This window comes from Balaenoptera musculus, chromosome 2 (genome assembly GCF_009873245.2).
Source record: "Balaenoptera musculus isolate JJ_BM4_2016_0621 chromosome 2, mBalMus1.pri.v3, whole genome shotgun sequence".
Classification (NCBI taxonomy): Eukaryota; Metazoa; Chordata; class Mammalia; order Artiodactyla; family Balaenopteridae; genus Balaenoptera; species Balaenoptera musculus.
In genome coordinates, this window is record NC_045786.1 from 66,832,736 (window position 1) to 66,852,794 (window position 20,059).

Genomic DNA, 20,059 nt, shown 5'->3' on the forward strand with positions numbered 1-20,059 from the left:
ATCTCCTACTTTTATGAATTATTTTAATCCAATTCATAAACATATACATTTTTTGAAATAAAAATATCCATTTTCCTTAAATGGAGTTTTAAGTTCACATCTATTTATTAGAGTACGGATTTTTATTTTGTACATTTTTATTTTTCCTTTAGGGTTAGGGTAGACAACTTTTTAGATCTGATTTTAAGTTATGCACTTATATGAAAATAGAGTAAAATGAATCACTTTGTGGTTAATAAATTCAATATTCTGCTTACAGACAGCTTGTTATAAAATTACTGATATATTCTAGCAGAAGCAGTAAAGGTTATGTCAAATAACTACCAAAAACATCATACTATGTAGCGTTAATGATGTTACCTTAACATACCAGCTTCAGGGGCTGCATAATTGTTTCTGCCAACCCATAAATTTTTGAGTAACAACAAAATTATTGTGATTTTTCTTACTAAATAATTCATACATTACAAAGAATGTATGTAACAAGGTCCATGAATCACTAAAGCATATAATGATCATATATCTAATGACATATCTCTTTTCATAAGATGAATTCGAATAGATTTATGTATTTAGGTTAACTAAAAAATACCAAGTTTATAAGGTTCATAATTCTATCAACAACAACAAAAAACTTCAAATCTTCCTTAAGAAGTACATGATTTGCTTTTAAAAACTGAAAGCTTTTGTTTATCAAAATCCTTGTTTAAGCTACTTTTCATGAAGTTTTACAGCGTTTAAATTGATACTATAAATATTACTGAAGATAAATTTATAATATAATGGAGTAGTACAATGTTCATAAACTGTATTTAAAATGATATAAGTGCAACTAAAATAGCTATAGCAATACTATATAAAACCTCATTCTAGTAGTAGCTGATATTCTTTATCTAGCAACTAGGATCTAAAAGAGGATATTTTCATTTACTAACATTTTACATACTTTTCTTTGGTCTTATCTTTTTAAAAATTTTTAAAATTAAAAAAAATTTTTGGCCATGCCTCGCGGCATGCAGGATCTTGGTTCCCCGACCAGGGATGAGCCCATGCCCCCTGCAGTGGAAGCACGGAATCTTAACCACTGGACTGCCAGGGCAGTCCCTGGTCTTAAAGTATCTCAAACCAAGTATACCCTTTTCTTAATGCTACTAAAAGTGATCCCAAATGAGATTTCATCTATTTAATTCAAACTAGGTTTCACGAAGTTGAGTTATTAGTAGTGAGGTGGATGGACCTAGAGACTGTCATACAAAGCGAAGTAAGTCAGAAAGAGAAAAACAAATACCGTATGCTAACACATATATATGGAACCTAAAAAAAAAAAAAAAAAAAAAAAAAAAAAAGGGGGGGGCTTCCCTGGTGGCGCAGTGGTTGAGAATCTGCCTGCCAATGCAGGGGACACGGGTTCGAGCCCTGGTCTGGGAAGATCCCACATGCCGCGGAGCAACTAGGCCCGTGAACCACAACTACTGAGCCTGCGCGTCTGGAGCCTGTGCTCCGCAACAAGAGAGGCCGCGATAGTGAGAGGCCCGCGCACCATGATGAAGAGTGGCCCCCGCTTGCCGCAACTAGAGAAAGCCCTCGCACAGAAACGAAGACCCAACACAGCCAAAAATAAATAATAAATAAATAATAATAAATAAATTAAAAAAAAAAAAAAAAAGAAGAAAGGTTCTGAAGAACCTAGGGCCAGGACAGGAATAAAGACGCAGACGTAGAGAATGGACATGAGGACATGGGGGAGGGGGAAGTGTAAGCTGGGACAAAGTGAGAGAGTGGCATGGACATACATACACTACCAAATGTAAACTAGATAGCTAGTGGGAAGCAGCCTCATAGCGCAGGGAGATCAGCTCGGTGCTTTGTGACCACCTAGAGGGGTGGGATAGGGAGGATGGGAGGGAGCCACAAGAGGGAGGAGATATGGGGATATATGTATATGTATAGCTGATTCACTTCGTTACAAAGCAGAAACTAACACACCATTGTAAAGCAATTATACTCCAATAAAGTTGTTAAAAAAATAAAAACTAGGTTTCATACTAAAATTTTTAAAATTCCAAGAATACAACATATAAAATGATGTTAATGTTTTACCTCTTTTAATTTCTAACATTTTTCTAAACACAGTTATTTTCTATAGAAATTATGCAGTTATATTTTATCATAGTAATAACGAATCCTTTACTAATTTTTAAAATTTATTTTTATTTATGGTGAAATACACATCACACAGAAATTATCATGTTAACCATTTTTAAGTGTTCAGTTTAGTGTTATTAAGTACATTCACATTACTGTGCAACCATCAATACCATTTATCTCCAGAACTCTTTTTATCTTACGCAATTGAGACTCTATACCTATTAAACACTAACTGCCCATTTCCCCTCCCCCCTTTACTAGTTTTTTAACAGCTTTATTGAAAGATAATTCACATGCCATACAGTTCTTCCATTTAAAGTGTACAATTCAATGTTTTGAGTATAGTCACAGAATTGTGCAACCATCACCACAATCAATTTTGGAACAGTTTCATCACCCCCAAAAGAATCCCCGTGCTGGGCTTCCCTGGTGGCACAGTGGTTGAGAATCTGCCTGCCAATGCAGGGGACACGGGTTCGAGCCCTGGTCTGGGAAGATCCCACATGCCGCGGAGCGACTGGGCCCGTGAGCCACAATTACTGAGCCTGCGCGTCTGGAGCCTGTGCTCCGCAACAAGAGAGGCCGCGATAGTGAGAGGCCCGCGCACCGCGATGAAGAGTGGCCCCCACTTGCCGCAACTGGAGAAAGCCCTCGCACAGAAACGAAGACCCAACACAGCCAAAAATAAATAAATAAATAAATAAAATATTAAAAAAAAAAAAAAAAAAAAAAAAACTTTAAAAGAATCCCCGTGCCCATTAACAGTCACTCCCCATTTCCTACCAACCTCCCCAGTCCTAGGCAATCACTAATCCACTTTCTGTCTCTATAGATTTGCCTATTCTGGACATTTCATATAAATGGAATCACACAATGTATGGGCTTTTATGATGGGCTTTTTTCACTTAGTGTAATGTTTTCAAGAAAGCTTTGTCAATGCTGTAGCATGGATCAATAATTCTTTCCTTTTTTTGGTTGAATAATATTCTGTTGTGTGAATATGCCACATTTTATTTTTTATTTTTTTAAATTTTTTGTAAGTGAAATAGGGAGCATTTTCTTTTTTTCTTTTCCTTTTTTTTTTTAAATTTTATTTATTTTATTTATGGCTGTGTTGGGTCTTCGTTTCTGTGCGAGGGCTTTCTCTAGTTGTGGCAAGTGGGGGCCACTCTTCATCGTGGTGCGCAGGCCTCTCACCATCGCGGCCTCTCTTGTTGCAGAGCACAGGCTCCAGACGCGCAGGCTCAGTAATTGTGGCTCACGGGCCCAGTTGCTCCGCGGCATGTGGGATCTTCCCAGACCAGGGCTCGAACCCGTGTCCCCTGCATTGGCAGGCAGATTCTCAACCACTGCGCCACCAGGGAAGCCCCACATTTTATTTTTTTCCATTCATCAGTTGATATTTGAGTGGTTTCCACTTCTTTGCTAGAATGAATAATGCTATGCACACTTGTGTACAAGTTTTTGTGTGAACATATTTTCAATTCTCTAGGGTATGTATCCCAGGAACAGAATTGCTGGGTAATATGGTAACTCCATGTTTGATATTTTGTGGAACGGCCAAACTTTTCCCAAGTGGCTGCACTATTTTACATTCCCACTAGCAATGTATGAGGGTTCCAACTTCTCCATATTTCATGCGAACACTTGTTATTATGTCTTTTTGATTATAGCCATCCTATTGGGTATGAAGTGGTATCTCGTTGTGGTTTGATTTGCATTTCCCTAATAGTTAATGTTAAACGCCTTTCATGTGTTTAGTAGCTATTTGTATAATTTCTTTGGAGAAATGTCTGTCCAAATCTATTTTTCAATTGGGCTGAGTTAGAAGAGTTCTTTATATATTCTGGCTGTAAGTCCCTTTATCATACATATGATTTGCAAATATTTTCTCCCATTCTGTCAGTTGTCTTTTATTTTCTTGATAGTGTCCTTTAAAACACAAAAGTTTTTAATTTTGATGATGTCCAACTTATTATTTTTTTTGTCATTTGCCTTTTCTAACATTTATCCTTTCCCCAAATAGGAGATTTTTACAGTAGGCAGTATGTGAAATCACAGTTTCTTTACTAGAAAGCTAGCTGAACTTAGAAATACACTTACTAGGGACTTTCCTGGTGGCGCAGTGGTTAAGAATCCGCCTGCCAATGCAGGGGACATGGGTGCGATCCCTGGTCCGGGAAGATCCTACGTGCTGCGGAGCAACTAAGCCTGTGCACCACAACTACTGAGCCTGTGCGCCACACCTACTGAAGCCCGCGCACCTAGAGTTGTATTAAACGTAGTCTCAATTAGCAAAACAGGTCTGAGAAGTTGCTGGATGGCCAAGCTTGTGTCATTGGAAACTATTTTATCCACATCTTCATTTAAAGAATTTTTTTTCTCAACATCTGATCTCCAATTTATATTAGAAAAATACTCTGTGGACTGTGGTCACTACTAATAACACTTCTTATTGTTGGGAAAGCTCTTGTGAAACATTTGTTAAGCACATAAAATGGTATAAAAGTGAAATATAGTAATTAAGATGTGTGTTCTATCGATTGTGTAAGCTAAAGTAATTTTTCATTACTAACGTAAGATTTAATAAGTATAAGTAGTTAAAGATTCTGACTTGGCACTAGTCATTAGCATGTAATTGAACTAGTAAAAAAGATCAGTTAAAGCTGTGTTGATTACCACCTTATCTTTGAAAGGCAATTAAAGACCTCAATCATTGCAACAAGATTTGATTGTGCAGCCTTTATTGGACATTGATCTTTCAGCAAAGTGCAGTTACATTTTCCATTAATTTACAGTAACACAGTTTAACTCTGATACCCTAGACTGTTGACCCAGGTGAGATGTAATGCTAAGTACTTGTTTAGGTTAAGATGCCCCCAAACGTCATTACTGTCTGAATGGTAAGTGCTGAAAAAAATTAGACACCCGATCCACTAGCTTTAGGATAAGGTTTCTGTTATCTGCATTAGCTTTTAAATGAAATGAAACCCAGATCCTTGTCTTTAGGTCACTCCACTCATTCAAACAACATTCATTCTTTAATAGAATTAAGAGATATTTTGTGAAGAATTATAGATGATCTGTGATTATAATTTTGAGTGAATATAAATATAATGACACAAAATAAAATGTACATTTTAAAAGAAATACATATGGCTTTTAAAATTAAAAGTGTTTCCATTTTTACTGGTCAACAATAAGCAAAATATTAGTGACCAAATATGTATGATGAACGAACTTATAACTATTTGTACAATTTGGTATGTTAAGACATTAGCACTGAGAAACTAGGGATTTTTTTTTTTTTTAATTAGCAACCTCTTTCTTGCTCCCAACTCTGTTACTGCATCTTTATGGTGGTTCACAACTTATACAGGAACTACGAATTTTGACTAGAAACTTCTTCCAACACTTGATAATTGATTTGTATAGAAATAACAATAGAAGAGATCCAAGATTTTAAACTAAAATAAAACTTCATCTTCATTCAAAAAATAGTTTTGCCTGGATTATTTTAAAGACTAAAAATCCCATTAAAGAAGTATAGGCAGAAAAGCTGTCTGTTTCATCAACTAAGAAAACTCCTGCTATCCAGAAGGGCAGGGTCCACTAGGAACCCGGCTTGCCATCTCAGGCATAACCTGCAGGCGCACAGACACACTCGCACAAACTGCCTTCAATGTGTCTCCTCCTTCCTTCCTCTCACTTATTTAAAAAATCCTTTTATTGATGAAGTATTTTAAACTTAAATATATATGGAACACAAGAATAAGGATTACAAAACCAGCTTTTCTGAAATTAATGTAAAACTGACATTTGCTTACAAGCACATTCATGATACATTTTAAGGCAGAAAGGTTTCTTGTTTTGTCCTTCTTAGATTACAGGTGGAAAAAACTAAGATACAAAGGAGTAGTTATTAGCCTGAGGTCAAAAAGTAAGATAGCACTGTTGCTAAAAATAGAATCAATCTCCTGCCTCCAGCATTTATATTTTATCCTTTTTAGGCCACAATACTTTGATGTAGTATCCAACTTTAAAGAAAAAACTTAAACCATTGCTGTTCAATGAGAATAATTTTTTCAGACTAAACGGTTCACTACAAGACTTCATAAATCCAAGGAACGATATTTTAAATATTTGAACCATGCCCTTAGCCATTGTTGAGTTCTTCCTTTACCATGATCAACTTCATGAGAGCAAGAGGTCTATTGATTTTCATGTAATACAAGAAAATATTACATTTGCTTAATTGTTACACAGTGAGCACATCAGACAAGAAATCAAGGCTCTATTTAATGCTGCAAGCAGCAGAGAATTACAGAGATCAATAGGGTAGTTTGTCAAAGATGTTCTCCAAGGAGACTTACCTATCACCATATGGACAAGAAGTCACTCCGATTGTAGCTATTGAAAAACAGGTAAGCACAGTCAGCAGTACAAATTATCAGAAATCAAACAGGCCAGTGTGAAAAGAAGTGCAACTCTACTGAAAAGCTGTATTTATGGTCTGATAAAAGCCATTTTATCAGCCTTGTGTTGGGACCAAACCTTTACAGCAAGTATTGACAAGATCAGGAGCAATGAATGAGCAGTATTTGACTTAAAACTTATGAGCTATAGTTATTTAACTTTGCCCATTACAGAGGAAATCAGTTCTAGCCTTCCTTGCAAAATGCTAATAGTCAGTTTTATTATTAATGAAGCTTAATGTAACACTATCTCCTTTGTGTAAGCCATTCATTTAACTAGTGTCAAGTATATTCTTCTGGACTAAATATATTGGCATAAGTACTTCTTTGATTAAAAGGTTATTTAGAATTGCTGTTAGACAAGTGAACACTACAAATGTTTGAAGAACAGTTCACTCTCTGTAGCTCACTTAAAATGACTACCTTTAACGAAGCCAGTTTGTGTCACTTCATTATTCCAGTGCTTTCACCTCAATCACTTCCACTCACTTTCCCTACTGATTTGCCAGAAGTAGGCACCCAAATGTTGGTTAGATTGAATTCTATAAAATATTTTGCTACAAAACTGTGTAAACGTTGCAGAGCATCAGCAACACATTAACATAAAATGATATATAATGCATGTTTGTAATTATGGGAGAGATCATAAATCTTAAAACACCCATTGGTTTAGAAATTAAAGAGTTCTACTTAGCTCTCCCTGAATTACTCCAAATTTCTGAAATTTACCATTCGTCTGGGTATTCTGTAACTACCCCCAAGGATAAATTTTTTTTAACGACTTTGCTTTCAAAAATGCAATTAACCTAATAAAATTCTAATGCAAAACCGCCATCAGGTCTTTAAAATTTCAGCCCACTTCCCATTGCCAATAAGTCTATGGATACGTACCATTTCAGCTAGTTGCTTTTTTAAACAGTTACCAAATTTATTTTTTCTGGGTCTTTCTAGATTTTAATTGTTCTTACAGCTTTATCGGCATGCTATTTTAACTTTTAATAAGTCTTAATTGCATTCTTCTTGCTGCATTTACATTACCTGGAGTTGTTATTACATTTTTAAAAAAGTAGTATGGTATTGGATTCTTTAGGTAATAAGAAGTTTCAACATTACACCCACACCTCTCATACAGGTAAATGGCACAAGGGCTGTAATACATTTCCATTTAAAATCCTGACAGTTGAATGGTTTAAATTTCAGATTGCAGTTAGAATTCTCATCAACTTTGGATTTGCCAATGATATTATATTATTTTTATCATATATCCTAAAATTCTCTACTTCTTTTCCCAATGTTAAAGATTTTTTTCCCCTTCCTTCTTTGTGGGGTATCTATATTTTCAAAGAGTTGATTTAAATTGTTAATACATAACTACAGAATCTATAAGTTACAATCATTTTTTATCTCTTGTTTAACCTAGTTATAGGAAAAAATTGGTATAAGCATTATGCGTTTGTAGCTCCCATTGGCTAAACAGAGTATGCAATATATAACAATGTATTAATATGAAAAGCTTTGCCTCTTGAGGGCAATGATTCATCTTAAAGAACCAGACACCGTAGAAAGAAAAAGGTGTTTGCAAAGTTTTATTTTAAGGAATCAAAAATAAATATTGCACATACACATGAGAAAATCGACTGGTATTTTCGTCCTCCAATGCACACTTTCAGTACATGGCACCTTCATCTTCTTTATTTAGAAAATAAACTGTTATTGGTCCATAACTGGTGTGCACAGTCTCTGTGACTCTAGCAAAAAACCAGGAGCCAAGTCCATATAATAAAGTTGGAATACCTAGAAAACAAATGAATATGTTACTTGTGAAATCAATACCTATTAATCATGTATGTACTCATATATTTGTCATGGTATAAATCACATAGCACTCTTCAGCAACATCAAGAAATTATAAAGTTACAAAAATATGAGTAAACACTGACTCAGCCTAAGAGGTCAATTTCATCTATGTTTGTGGAACATAGTAATAATTGTGTAAGCCTAGAGATTTTAAAAACTATAGATAAGGCTGATGTAAACTGTAATTCAAAGTACCTGGGCTTCCCTGGTGGCGCAGTGGTTGAGAATCTGCCTGCCAATGCAGTGGACACGGGTTCGAGCCCTGGTCTGGGAAGATCCCACATGCCGTGGAGCGACTAGGCTTGTGAGCCACAACTACTGAGCCTGCGCATCTGGAGCCTGTGCTCCGCAACAAGAGAGGCCGCGACAGTGAGAGGCCCGTGCACCGCGATGAAGAGTGGCCCCCGCTTGCCGCAACTAGAGAAAGTCCTCGCACAGAAACGAAGACCCAACACAGCCAAAAATAAATAAATAAATAAATTTAAAAACCCAAAGTACTTTACAAACATTAATTCATTACCTCCAAATAATTATGAAGTAATTCTATATTCTTTTCACAAATAATCAAACAAAGAAGTGTCATTAATTTAGTTGTAGATGCTCCTGATTATTGGCCTTGAGCTTAAATTACTAGGTCATCTTTATTGTGCTTTAAGTTGGACAGTAATACCGATGGCTAAAATAATTTCTTGTACAACTTAAAAGAAACTGGGTCAAAAAGCTGTCTTCAAAATCTAAGGCAAAACCTAACTCTAAGGAAGATTTTAGTATAATAACAAACATGAGAAAGAAACAATCCCATTAATATTTTTACAACTGATTTGAAAATCTTGCTTCAACCTATTTGAAATAGGTATATAGTAGACTGCAATAACATATTTCTTCTTTGGAATATTTCCATTTGTGATTAGTTGCCATTTGTGATACATGAAACTAAATATATACTAGCCAGAGATATGGATTAAGCACTCATATGCACATGACACTAAGCTGGACACAAAGCAAACTTTCACAATTCCTATTTTTTGTAAGGCACTTATTTAAAATCCATGACTATTATTAACATATTAAAAACATGTATAAAACCACAGGCACATGAATCAATAACAAATATTGTATAGTGTGCACAAATATTAATTTTATTGTTCCTGGGTATGAGTTGGACAGAAAATAACAATTTAAAAGAAGAGCTGTACATTTGGAAAATCACTTTTTTTCTAGATAATAGGGAAATCAACACATGCTCAGGACTAATCATATTGTTAAATTTTTTTCTTACTTTTCTGCAAGAGTGTATTTGCTGTGTTATGTTCTTTTTGAGTGTATAAGTTCATTGGACTACTTTGTGCTTATTCCCTGAAGCTGCATTCCAGCCACTGTGATGCCAAAGATTAATCAGGAGAAGCATCACTAGTTGGCAATGAGAGAGGCAAAAATGCCCATTCAGACCGGCACCTCTCTATCTTTAGGAATATACTGGGTCACAGCTTGTTACTATCACAGGGTTCCCTGGAATCCCTATGAAACTTTTCATAGTATATTGCCTTCTTTGCCTTGGTAATACCTCCCCCAAAATCTCTAAATGCCTCAAGGGAACGTCACAGAAAATTCACAAAAACTAGCATCATAAAGCTATTTATAAATCATTCAACCAAAAAGAAAAAAAAAAGGCAAGTAGTGGTGTGGAGTGGGGGAGTGGACAAGAGAACAAGAACAGGGCAGGCAGAAGCGAGTGGAGTAGAGGGAGCAGCTGAAGTAAAAAATAAATTTAAAATATGGTATCACAACTTCAAAAGCTGAAAATGGAGTGAGAAAGAAAAACAGGCTTTAGAAATAATTATTAATTTTCCAAATATACTGATAGTAAAACACATAAAATATGACTTTTAAACCAATGCTAAGGACTTACAGTTAAGAAATGGCTGATGACACTGAAAGTTTTGTTTTACAGTACTTATCACAGTTTTCGGTTAAAATACTGATACTTTAAAAAAAAAATCACACAAATGGTCAATATTTTTTCAGCTAAAATGGAGGACTGATCAAGGATTACTAATTTAATAACTACATTATCTCTTATTAAGAAACAACTAGGAACCACTATCATTCATGCTATTTGATAGGGGGTAGAGATGTAATGTAGGAGTCAGAAATTCTCTAATTTTTTTTTTTTATCCTGCAGTCTACTTATTTAATGCAGTCAGGCTAATACACTAAATGGGAAGATTAGCCACATACATAATTTACACACTAAAGAACCCCATAATTTTCTCTACAGCACAAATGCTGTAAAGTCTGTAAGGTTTGGTGAAAAATTAAATTTTTTCCAGACTGTCTGAAACATATCATAACATCAAAATGAATGTAAAAGTCAGTTCTTTGCACAATAATTCATTTTGAGTCAGCTGAACAGTAGGTAAACCACTGTCAAATTAAGCACTTTAAAAAAATTAGAACTTTGTAGCAAGTCTCCAATTACCCATTCATTCCAATGGTAAACTGCTTTTCTTAAATCTCAATCTACTTCCCAGCAGGATACCCAGACTGGTAAACCATCAGTAAAATGTCAGCTTCCATTGAAAGGAAGGCAGAGGAGAAAGGGAACAAATGGGTAAAAGAGAAAGGGAACAAATGGGTAAAAGAGAAATCTTTATTATTTACAAAATGGAAAAATGAATGACTTTGATAATTACTATTTGAAAGGGAAGAAGAGGAATAAAATTCTAAGTATTTTTAAATAGAATATGTACTTGATGATCCAGAGGGGCAACTGCACAACACAGAATAGGAAAAAAATCCTATTATCTAATTCCCTACCCTAAGACAAAAATACAAAATTAACATTATCAAATTGGTGAATACTCTTAAAATAAAAAGTCCAGAAAAAAAAATTCCCTTTATTAGTATAAGCCAATTTGTATTCAAGCATGCTTGAGCATAAAGTTTTCCTTTTTGTTTAACTTAAAACTCTTATTCTCTTTTAAACAGAATTTTTAGAATTTTTAGAATTTTCCAAAGACCATAAACACCATTAAATCACTATTCATCTTTCTCTTCCACATTAAAAAAAAACTACAGCTGTTGTTTCTTTCTTCAAAAGGTTTTACTACTTTTCTGTGTGAGAATGTTCTGGGCATCCTATTTTTCTTTGGATTTCTTTCTACCTAAAAAGAGAAGCCCCTAATCATTAAGCTGTTCTTAAAGTGTTAGGTTTTAAATGGTGAAAACTTTTTAAAAAAAGGCGTTGGGCTCATGGTTTACCTATAACCCTCCAGTTATGCTTTTCCTAACCTATTACTACATTTGGGAAGAATGATTTTTTTTGATTCTGAAAATGCTAAAATAAACATATTCTTCTTGAATCTAGTCATCACTCCAGTCTCTCCAAATAATTTTGAATTGAATTTTCTGAGTCACTACACTCAACTTCTTTGCATCAACCTCAAAATTAGTAGGCATGCTCTATATAGTTTATCAGTCAAATAATAAGACATATTTTTAAAGGATTACACATTGTTGAATAATCTTCTCCTTAATGGACTGAACCCAAGACAGTCCCAGTGGAGCAATGGCTCCAAAATCCCATGACTGACATATGGGAGTTATTATAAGCAAAAATACACCTACCATATTTAAATTTAAGAAACTATCAGACTATATAGGAATAGTGCAGCTGCATAGGCGTTTAGCTTTAATTCTGGTTCAAAAAACTGATTGGGTAACGTGGGTCAGCTTGCACATCTAGATTCTGAATTACTGAAATATGGATTAATTTGATATCAGCTATATTAATAGGTTCCAAACATCCTGAGGCCTATTTTTCACTGACCTAGAAAATATAAAAGATGCACTCATGTCAACGTTCACGCCCCTTCCGTCATTAACCAAAAGATAATAAACATCCAGCAAGAGTTAACACTCTCAGAGTTAGAATATTCCATGAAAACATACCAATATTAAAGAGATAGTCTTTTAAATATCTTTTAGGCCTAGCATCTGAAGAAGCTAACATCACTGGTGAAAACCTTTAGTGCTTTTAGTAAAACAAACTTGCTGGGGTTTCATATAAAGAGAACAAAGAAACTTTAAAAAAGTAGTTCCAGTTTTTATAATATGAACGCACCCACAAAGTGGTGTTCATGGGAACGAATCCTGCCATGCAATTAGGCATTTTTTTAAAACTTAAGAGCCACTTTCCAGCGGCCTACACCCTCCTTCTCACTGCCCAATATAGGGGTCCTTCTAGTTAAGAGCTGCAGGGTAGTGAGGATGGAATGCTCTCTCCCCGGGGTGATGCAGCGTGGTCCCTAAGTACAGGCCTGTCGATAAGCCCCACTTTCCGGGGGACGATTCAGGAGCAACAACTTAGCCCTGACAAGCACCTGCCGGGCAGAGGAACACAGAAGCCCAGGGCCAGGGCCGGATCTGGAAGGCTGCAGAGTGGGTGGGACGCAGAGGCAGCGTCTGGGTAACGCCCCAGCACTGGGCGAAGCGTGGCGAGCGCGTGCGCCCGGGCGAACCTGCGCGGGGCCGAGGTAGGGCTCCCAGGGCTGGCGCGGTTTGACCTAGGGCCGGGGGCTCGGCCTCGGAGCCAGAGCGTTTGTCAGCGTGCTTTGCAAACAGTGGGGCCATCGTCGACGGGACGTGCTTCACCGGCCCGGGCCACTCACCGAGGTTGATGACCTTGAGCGCCGTGAAGAACTGGTCCTGCCGGGCCAGGTCGTGCCAGGGGGCCTTGGAGCAGTGGTACTTGATGAAGGGGAAGCAGCCGGTGCGCAGGACGTGGTAGTTGGCGCCCTGCACGGGCCAGTTGAAGTGCGAGAGGCCGAACTGGTCGTTGCGGACGGCGCTGTAGGGCACGCAGAAAGAGGTCCAGTGCGGCAGGCGCCGCTGCACCAGGTGGCGCGTCAGCACCTCCGAGGCGCGGGGCTTCGGGCGGGAGGCGGCGCCCGAGGCCCAGGGCCGGCACAGCAGCAACCAGAGCACGGCCTCATGGGCCCTCCGCACGGCCTCCATGACCAGCTTTGCCCGCGTCCCCCACCCACTGGCCGCCGTAGGGGCGCGCGCCGCTGGGGGCGGGGCCGAAGGAGCGCGCGCGCTCGCTCGCTCCCCGGGCGTGCGGCGGGGACGCCCAACGGGCGCCGCGCGAGTCTGCGAGACCCCCCGGGCGCGGCGGCGCGTGCGCACAGAAGTCCCGCGGCTTCCTAGGGAGAGTAGAGCGGGGCGCGGGCGGGCGGTGAGGGTCACCCTCGCTGAGGAGGTAGTGAAAACGTGACCGAGGATCTCGTGTACGCATTAATAACCCTGAGGAGGGTTGAGGGCGGGCTTCGCGAGTATTATCAGTTTAGGTATGAGGAAAATTAAGCTTTAAAACAAATAACTTAACCACCCTACTGAGTGGCAAAACTTACACCCGTATCTCCCTTCCAAGCCCCAGGCTCAAGTGCAATCCTTGGTTGGTGGTGTTGAGGAAACCCTTGAGAAGGTGTCCTCAGGGAAGCGAGTTAAAAGTCAAGTCCCCAGATTTGCAGTGGCTGGTAAAGTCGGGGAGCACTTTTGTATTCAGATCCCCGCTGTTGTGTTGTTTAGAATAAGTCCCAGATATTTCAACAGAAAAAGTTTATTTCTTAGAAAGTCCCACGTCTCTCTGTGCAGTGTGCACCACCACCTCCCTCCTAAGAGCCTGGTGAACGCCAGACCAGGAGTCTTTTAGTTTTAAACCGTAATAATCCTGTCATTCATTATCAAATCTCGTACTTTAGGAAAACCTTTTCTCAAATATTGCAGCCTCTTGAGGTAGTAACTTACATACATCTGCTTTCTAAAGAAGCATTTCCTCTTACAATTCCTAAATTCATGTTTGGAGAAACCATACATAAATAAGATGTGTCTGGAAAGTACTGTATGTAAATGAGATACTTACGTGTAAACACTGTATAACAGTTACTATTATTGTTGAAGACTCATGTAGGATATGAGTAGGATAGCGCAGGATAATGTAGGATAGTGTAGCTAGCTCTTACATTCTCTAATTTTTATTGATTCCTACAACAAGCAATGATTGAGCACCCATAACCATGTGCCAAATCTTGTAGGGTTAAGTCATTTCAGGGGCCTTGTAGTCATGTAAATAATTTAAACTTTATAGGATTCCCTATTAAATTTTGAAAGATTTTAGGGGGAAGCACGATGTAGTTAGATTTGCACAGAAATGGCTGAAGGGAGGCTAAGACAAGAGTCAGGGAGGTGATTCAATACTGTGATTTCAAATTAAATTTTAAAAAGCACTGGAGTCCTTTTTCAAACAAAATCTGTCATAGAACCCCAACCTATGAAAACTTGTGTTTTATTACTAAAATAATAAAATAAAAAAAATAATTAATTAAAAATAATAAAATGTTTATTACTAAACATTTATAAGTGCAAAATTTTAACATTAAAGGTAAGTTTAATTAACATTAAAGGTAAGTTTTTAAAATGAGGCTAATTTGTTGTTGTCTTGGGTTTTTATTTTGCTTGTTTTGTTTTTAGCAGAAAAGGAATTTATTGGAAGGAAATTGGATAGCTAAAATAATAAATAGGACGTCTGCAGAACCAAGCTTAGAAATGGGAAGGAATCAAGAGAGACTGGCCGGCGAAGACATAGGTAAGACCAACAGGAATTAGTATGGTTGGGATGCCGTGGCTGGCCCCATGCCACTGGACTTTTGACCCTGCTGGCTTTTTTTGTTTGCTTGGTTTGGTTTTTCTTTAATCTTTTTTTAAGTTGATTTTTGTTTTCTTAATTTTTTGGCTGCGTCAGGTCTTAGTTGCGGCCTGCGGGATCTTTGTTGAGGCATGCGGGATCTTGTTGTTGCGGCACGTGGGCTTCTCTCTAGTTATGACCATGTGGGTTTTCTCTCTCTAGTTGTGGCGCATGGGCTCCAGAGCACATGGGCTCTGTAGTTTGTGGCCCACGGGCTGTCTCATTGAGGCATGCGAGCTCAGTAGTTGTGGTGTGCGGTATTAGTTGCCCCTGCGGCATGTGGGATCTTAGTTCCCCGACCAGAGATCAAACCCGTGTCCCCTGCATTGGAAGACAGATTCTTTACCACTGGACCACCAGGGAAGTCCCAATCCTGCTGTTTCATGCTCAAAAATTTTTGAAGTTGGGGGCTATTGATGACAGTTGCTGCTATAGCAGCCTCAGGACAGTTTATTTCTTATTCCTTTGTTTTGGTTGCATACTATCAAGAAAATCCTGATCCCTTGGGAGAAGTGGATACAGATAAGAGTGGTTTTTTTTGTTTGTTTGTTTTGTTTTTTTTTATGGCTGTGTTGGGTCTTCGTTTCTGTGCGAGGGCTTTCTCTAGTTGTGGCAAGCGGGGGCCACTCTTCATCGCGGTGCGCGGGCCTCTCACTATCGCAGCCTCTCTTGTTGCGGAGCACAGGCTCCAGACGCGCAGGCTCAGTAATTGTGGCTCACGGGCTTAGTTGCTCCGCGGCATGTGGGATCTTCCCAGACCAGGGCTCGAACCCGTGTCCCCTGCATTGGCAGGCAGACTCTCAACCACTGCGCCACCAGGGAAGCCCCAAGGGTGGTTTTTAAATGATTCATCTTGAAATCTTGGGCATGTGCTTCAGTTAGAGATGGCAGGAGGAGATTAATTCTGAGATCTACACTGAAATGACTTAACCTCAAATTAATGCATGGGCAGTTTGCAATATGTTAAAAAAAAATGGACATTATCTCTCTTTTGGCAATATAAAAATCTATTTTTAAAAAAATGAAATTTGAATCAAACATGTGGGGAACCTCTGAATTCTGTCTGAGAAGCCCTAGGTTCTGTAGCATGTAATGTAAAAACTACTGATAAAGAGAGCCAGATATTTACATAGGTTTCACTGCGTTGTCTCCTGAAGGCTTGGGAAAAGGCTGAAGGATTTCTGTTGGAAGACGCTGTCTTGGAAAAACCTCAGCAGTGATGAGGGTTTCTCTAATCCAAGGCTCTTTGATTATCTCTCTTTTCTGCTCTAAGGTAGGAAGTTCTTCCAAAGATTTCTGATAGATGTTGGACCACACCCAGGTTTTCAAGAGTGTTTGAATGAAATATTACCCTAACCTAAAGATACAGAGCTGGAGAACATGACATCTAGATATCTCTTCTAACTTTAAGATTATATGATACTCCTTCCATAGTTGAAATAAGATAATTTCTCAAAAAACCTACAACTCAGATCAGATGCTTGATTTTCTTTTCAGTTCTAATTCTTCATGGTCATGAAACGAAGGGGCTTAGAAGTTGGCATTCAAAAGCCTGAGTCAGTGTTCAAAAATATTGTGTCCAGTAATTAAGAATTAAATGCATTAAATACACGAATACTTAGTTTTCCACAAAGCATGGAGAAATGGCATATCCCTTAGAAGGAATCCCTTAAAAATAACTATCAATAGTGCTACCGTGTACAGCTTTTAACATTTGCATGGGTGTATCATGCTGCTCCTAGAAAGAAGGGAATTTGTTTTGGTTTTGTTTAAAGGCACCTAGGACCTTGTAGATGTTCAGAACATGTTAAAGATGAGTTCTACAAAGTTGATAGTTTGGAATATATTAAAATTAAAATTTTCTGTTCATTAAAAGGCACTATTAAGAGAGTGAAAATGTAATCCAAAGAGTGGGAGAAGTATCTGTAATACATATATCTGACAAAGCATTTGGTATCTAGAACAAATCGTTAAAGAAAGACAATCCAATAGAAAGGTGGACAAAATATTTGAATGGACTCTTCACAAAGGAGAACATCCAGATGTTTAATAATGTGAAAAAGTGCTTCGTTTCACTAATCGTATGAGAAATGGGAATTAAAATATATATTACCTTATATATTACACACCCACTAGAGTGGCTAAAGTAGAAAAGAAAGTACTAAGCGTTAGCGAGGATATGCAGCAGTTAGAACTTTTATGCATGGCTGGCAACCAGTTTGGAAAATTTTTTGGCAGTTTAAATTAAAGCTGAATACATGCATACCTTATGACCCAGCCATACCACTCCTAGGAATATATTTATATTAGTGTGCTCAGGCTGCCATAACAAAATACCACAGACTGGGTTTAGCCAACCACAGAAATTTCTTACAGTCCTGGGGACTAGGGTGTCCAAGATCAGGTGCCAGCCAGTTGGGTTCCTGGTGAGAGTTCTCTTCTTGGCTTGTATTTTCTTCTTGCTGTATCCTCCCATGGTAGACAGAGCTAGCTCTGTGTCTGACTCTTTCTTTTCTAATGAGGGCACTAGCCCTATTATGAGTCCCACCTTTAGGACTTCATTTAACCCCTATCACCTCCTCCTGCATGAGGCCCTATCTCCAAATACAGTCACTTTGGGTATTAGGGCTTCAGCATATTCAGCATATTTTGAGGGGACACAAACATTCAGTCCTTAGCAATTCCCAACAGAAATTGTGTGCATATGTTTTTCAAAAGACACGCACTAGAATATTCATAGCAGCACTACTCATATTTGTAATACTTAACCAGGAAATTACTCAAATGCCTAGCAGTAGTAGAGCAGATACACAAATTGTGGCGTATTCACACAATGGAATACTACACAGCAACAAGAAAGAATGCTCTACAGTCACACACAACATGCATGGATCTCACAAACATGAGGAAGAGTGGACGAATGCAGACACTAAAGAACGTACTGTACGATTTCATTTACATAAAGTATAGAAACTGGCCTAAACTCATCTATGCTGTTAGAAGGGGGATAGTGATCACTCTTGGAGCGGAGAGGCAGTTACTAGGAGGAGTATGAGGTGACTTCTGGGGGACTGGGATTATTCTCTCTTTTTAAAAACATTCTTTTATTTCTGTAGTTCTTTTTTTTAAAGCAATTTTTTAAGAGTGGTTTTAGACTCACAGCAAAATTAAGAGGAAGGTACAGATATTTCTCATAAATCCCCTGCCCCACACATGCATAGCCTCCCCCATTATCAGCATCCCCCACCAGAGTGGTGCATTTGTTATAATTGATGAACCTATGGATTATTCTCTTTCTTGATCTAGATTCTAGTTAAATGGGTGTATTCAGTTTGTAAAGTACTGAATACATATGATATGTGCCCTTTTCTGCATGTATATTATACTTCAATAAAAAGTTTGAAAAAAACAATGAGTTCTGCAGGTAGTATTACATAATAACACATCCTATTATTCACATTTATTAAGAAATTGTATAGAGAACATATATAGTGGACATGACTGAAACATGACCTTGTACATATATAGCATCTTTTTTCTCATGTTGTTTTTACAACCTTACTGTGAGATCCTGATTTGCTCAAATATTTCTAATAGTATGATTTAAAATAAAATAGGGTAGGCATGTAGATTTTAATTCACTGCTGTTCTCAGAAGGAGAATTAAGGGCAAGATACTAGGTGCATATGTCAGCATGTTGGTAAAAGATAAAGGAATTATTTAAAAGGGATAGAAATATTTACAATTAGGATTTCATTTACAATTTCCAGTTTGAAGCTTTAGGATTTTTGGTTCAAGAAAAGGAGGACCATGGAGTTGCTGCTGCCCCAATTCATATTCCAGCATGTTTTGGAACTTAAAAACAGATACTTCGGGCTTCCCTGGTGGCGCAGTGGTTGAGAATCTGCCTGCCAATGCAGGGGACACAGGTTCGAGCCCTGGTCTGGGAGGATCCCACATGCCGCGGAGCAACTAGCTCCGTGAGCCACAATTACTGAGCCTGTGCGTCTGGAGCCTGTGCTCCGCAACAAGAGAGGCCGAGATAGTGAGAGGCCCACGCACCGCGATGAAGAGTGGCCCCCACTCGCCACAACTAAAGAAAGCCCTCGCACAGAAACGAAGACCCAACACAGCCAAAAATAAATAAATAAATAAATAATAAAATTAAAAAAAACAAAACAAAACAAACAAAAAAAACCAGATACTTCAAAGAACCACCATCCTGAGTCTCCTAGGAACCCAAATCTGCTTAATGGCTCAGTGCCCTCTAAGCCCAGCTCAGCACCAGAGGAAGTGGCATGAGTTCTCCCTGTAGCTGGGAGAATGCTCCTTCATTTTCCCTATTCCCATCAGTGGCAAACAGTGCTTGCTGCTCCATTCCTGTATCCTTGTGTGTGCCCTGGCAAGGACAATATACATTGGCTTTATGCAAAATTATCCTCATAGAAGTACTGAGTTATATGGCAGAAGTCATTAGGAAAGGAAGGAACTGCTGTATTCTTATCTAGATCTTTTTGAGTCCTTCTGTGGAACTGATTGATGTTCTGAAAGCCCCCAAGCAGTCGGCTGGCAGCTGGGGCTGCTGTTACAAAGAGTGGCAAGAAGAATTACTCTGGTAAAACATTTTATTGTGAACAAAGTGGGTGCAGAAATCTCATCCAGAAGCATCTTGTGTCTAAACTACTCTCAAGTTCTCCCTGCCACTGGAATGTAAATTTTCTAAGGCCAGAGGTTTATGTCTGTTTTATTAACCTTTGTGATCCCAGCACCTAGTAACTTGGCATATGGTAGGTACTCTATTTGTTGAGTAAGTGGGGAAAAAAGTGGGTAAAGT

At 38.3% G+C, this 20,059-nt stretch overlaps 1 protein-coding gene across 1 annotated transcript; it reads right to left on the reverse strand.

Moving 5' to 3' along the window:
* Window positions 1-8,193: 8,193 nt before the first annotated feature.
* Window positions 8,194-13,615, reverse strand: C2H15orf61 (chromosome 2 C15orf61 homolog). Its single transcript, XM_036843599.1, has 2 exons — window positions 13,151-13,615; window positions 8,194-8,417 (listed from the first exon to the last, which is right to left on the reverse strand). The coding sequence occupies exons 1-2, from the start codon at window positions 13,494-13,496 to the stop codon at window positions 8,290-8,292; spliced, it is 474 nt and encodes a 157-aa protein (XP_036699494.1). The 5' UTR covers window positions 13,497-13,615; the 3' UTR covers window positions 8,194-8,289.
* Between the last annotated feature and the right edge of the window lie 6,444 nt (window positions 13,616-20,059).

Bases quoted from the DNA above. Each gene is read 5' to 3' on its own strand.
- C2H15orf61 (XM_036843599.1), bottom strand. From the start codon at position 13,496: ATGGAGGCCGTGCGGAGGGCCCATGAGGCCGTGCTCTGGTTGCTGCTG. The intron at 8,418-13,150 runs GTGAGTGGCCCG...TTTGTTTTCTAG, and splicing joins GCTCAAGGTCATCAACCTCG to GTATTCCAACTTTATTATAT.